Raw genomic sequence first — 1,511 nt, 5'->3', positions numbered from 1 at the left:
TGTTAACTTGTATTTGTCTCTTTTCACCTCAGACCTGATGGCACTGAAAGAGGAGAGTCAAGAACTGAATGAAACAGAAGAGAAAGATCAAAATGAGAAACATCATGATTTCAAAACTGAAGAAAAATCAGTTAGTTGTTCACAGATTGAAAAGACTTACTCACCAAAAAAAGCTCAAAAAACACAAACTACAAATCTTAAATCTATTATGAGAACTGACACTGAAGAGAGACCTTTCACCTGCCCTCAGTGTAGAAAGACTTTCACGCGTAACGAAAACCTGAAGATTCACATTAGAGTTCACACCGGAGAGAGACCGTTCAAATGTGGTCAGTGTGGAAAGAGTTTCAGTAAAAAGGCAACCCTTAAAGCCCACATGAGAATTCACACTGGAGAGAAGCCTTTCACCTGCAAACTGTGTGGAAAGAGTTTCAGTAAAAAGGCAACCCTTAAAGCCCACGTGAGAATTCACACTGGAGAGAAGCCGTACACCTGCAAACTGTGTGGAAAGAGTTTCACGCTTAAAGGAAACCTAAACACTCACATGCGGATTCACACTGGACAGAATCCATTCACATGTGATCAGTGTGGGAAGAGTTTCAGATATAATGTAAACCTTAATTATCACATGAGAATTCATTCAAGAGAGGACCGTTTTAAATGTAATCAGTGTGAAAGTTTCACAGAGAGGGAACATCTTAAGAAACATGTTAAAATTCACATTGGAAAAAAGTCTTTCATGTGTCATCTCTGTGGGAAGAGTTGCTCAACCGGAGGAAACCTCAAGACTCACTTGAGAATTCACACTGGAGAGAAACCTTTCACCTGCGAACAGTGTGGAAAGAGTTTCAGTCAGAAAATAACCCTTCAGCTTCACATGAGAGTTCACACTGGAGAGAAACCTTACAGGTGTCTTCAGTGTGAGAAGAGTTTCACAAGTCAAAAAAAACTGAAAGGTCATTTGTCAACTCCTTCTGGGAAGAAATTGCCATTTTCCTCAGAGTGACGACAGGTTTAGAAAAAGGAGCGATTTCTACAATCATCAGTTCACAATTCAGTTGTGGTCAGTGTAATAAAAACCTCTTTTTTTTACCATCACACTTACAGAAACATGTGAAAAGTCATGCAAATGTGAGACCCTGTTTGTTTTTTGTTAAAGAGTGAAAAAAAAAGTGCTACATCTGATCGTCATTTTCATGACTACGTTTACTTCTATTTGCATCCTTCATTTCTTTATACTTCACCATAAATGTTTTTTGTGTGTGTGCATATGTACTCTTGTGGCCATACTGATTGTCATCTTATTTTCGACTATGTAGAGTTGTCACTCAATTCCATGTATTGATTCCTCTGAATCAAAATGCTATGCTGTGTTCAAAATTGCATACTATCACACTACTCTTACTATCTCTGCAGTATCCAGTATGTATACTGTGCATAGTATGCAAATTTTCTGTATGCAGGGAATACCTGGATGACCTACTATATTTGCCAGAATCTGTGAAATATAA

The 1,511-nt window shown here is 38.1% G+C and overlaps 1 protein-coding gene across 1 annotated transcript in view; it reads left to right on the top strand.

Annotated features, from left to right (window-relative positions):
• The window catches only part of LOC107747842 (gastrula zinc finger protein XlCGF7.1-like), a 1,661-nt gene extending 655 nt beyond the window's left edge, over positions 1 to 1,006 (top strand). The window contains exon 2 of the mRNA XM_016562452.1: positions 33 to 1,006. Within this exon, the coding sequence (XP_016417938.1) occupies positions 38 to 1,006 (969 nt within the window). The 5' untranslated portion in view covers positions 33 to 37. The remainder of the gene's footprint in view (positions 1 to 32) is intronic.
• Positions 1,007 to 1,511: the final 505 nt, after the last annotated feature.

This window comes from Sinocyclocheilus rhinocerous, unplaced genomic scaffold (assembly GCF_001515625.1).
Source record: "Sinocyclocheilus rhinocerous isolate Xijiao unplaced genomic scaffold, SAMN03320098_v1.1 scaffold2999, whole genome shotgun sequence".
NCBI lineage: Eukaryota > Metazoa > Chordata > Actinopteri > Cypriniformes > Cyprinidae > Sinocyclocheilus > Sinocyclocheilus rhinocerous.
This window is presented reverse-complemented; position numbering and strand designations above follow the sequence as displayed.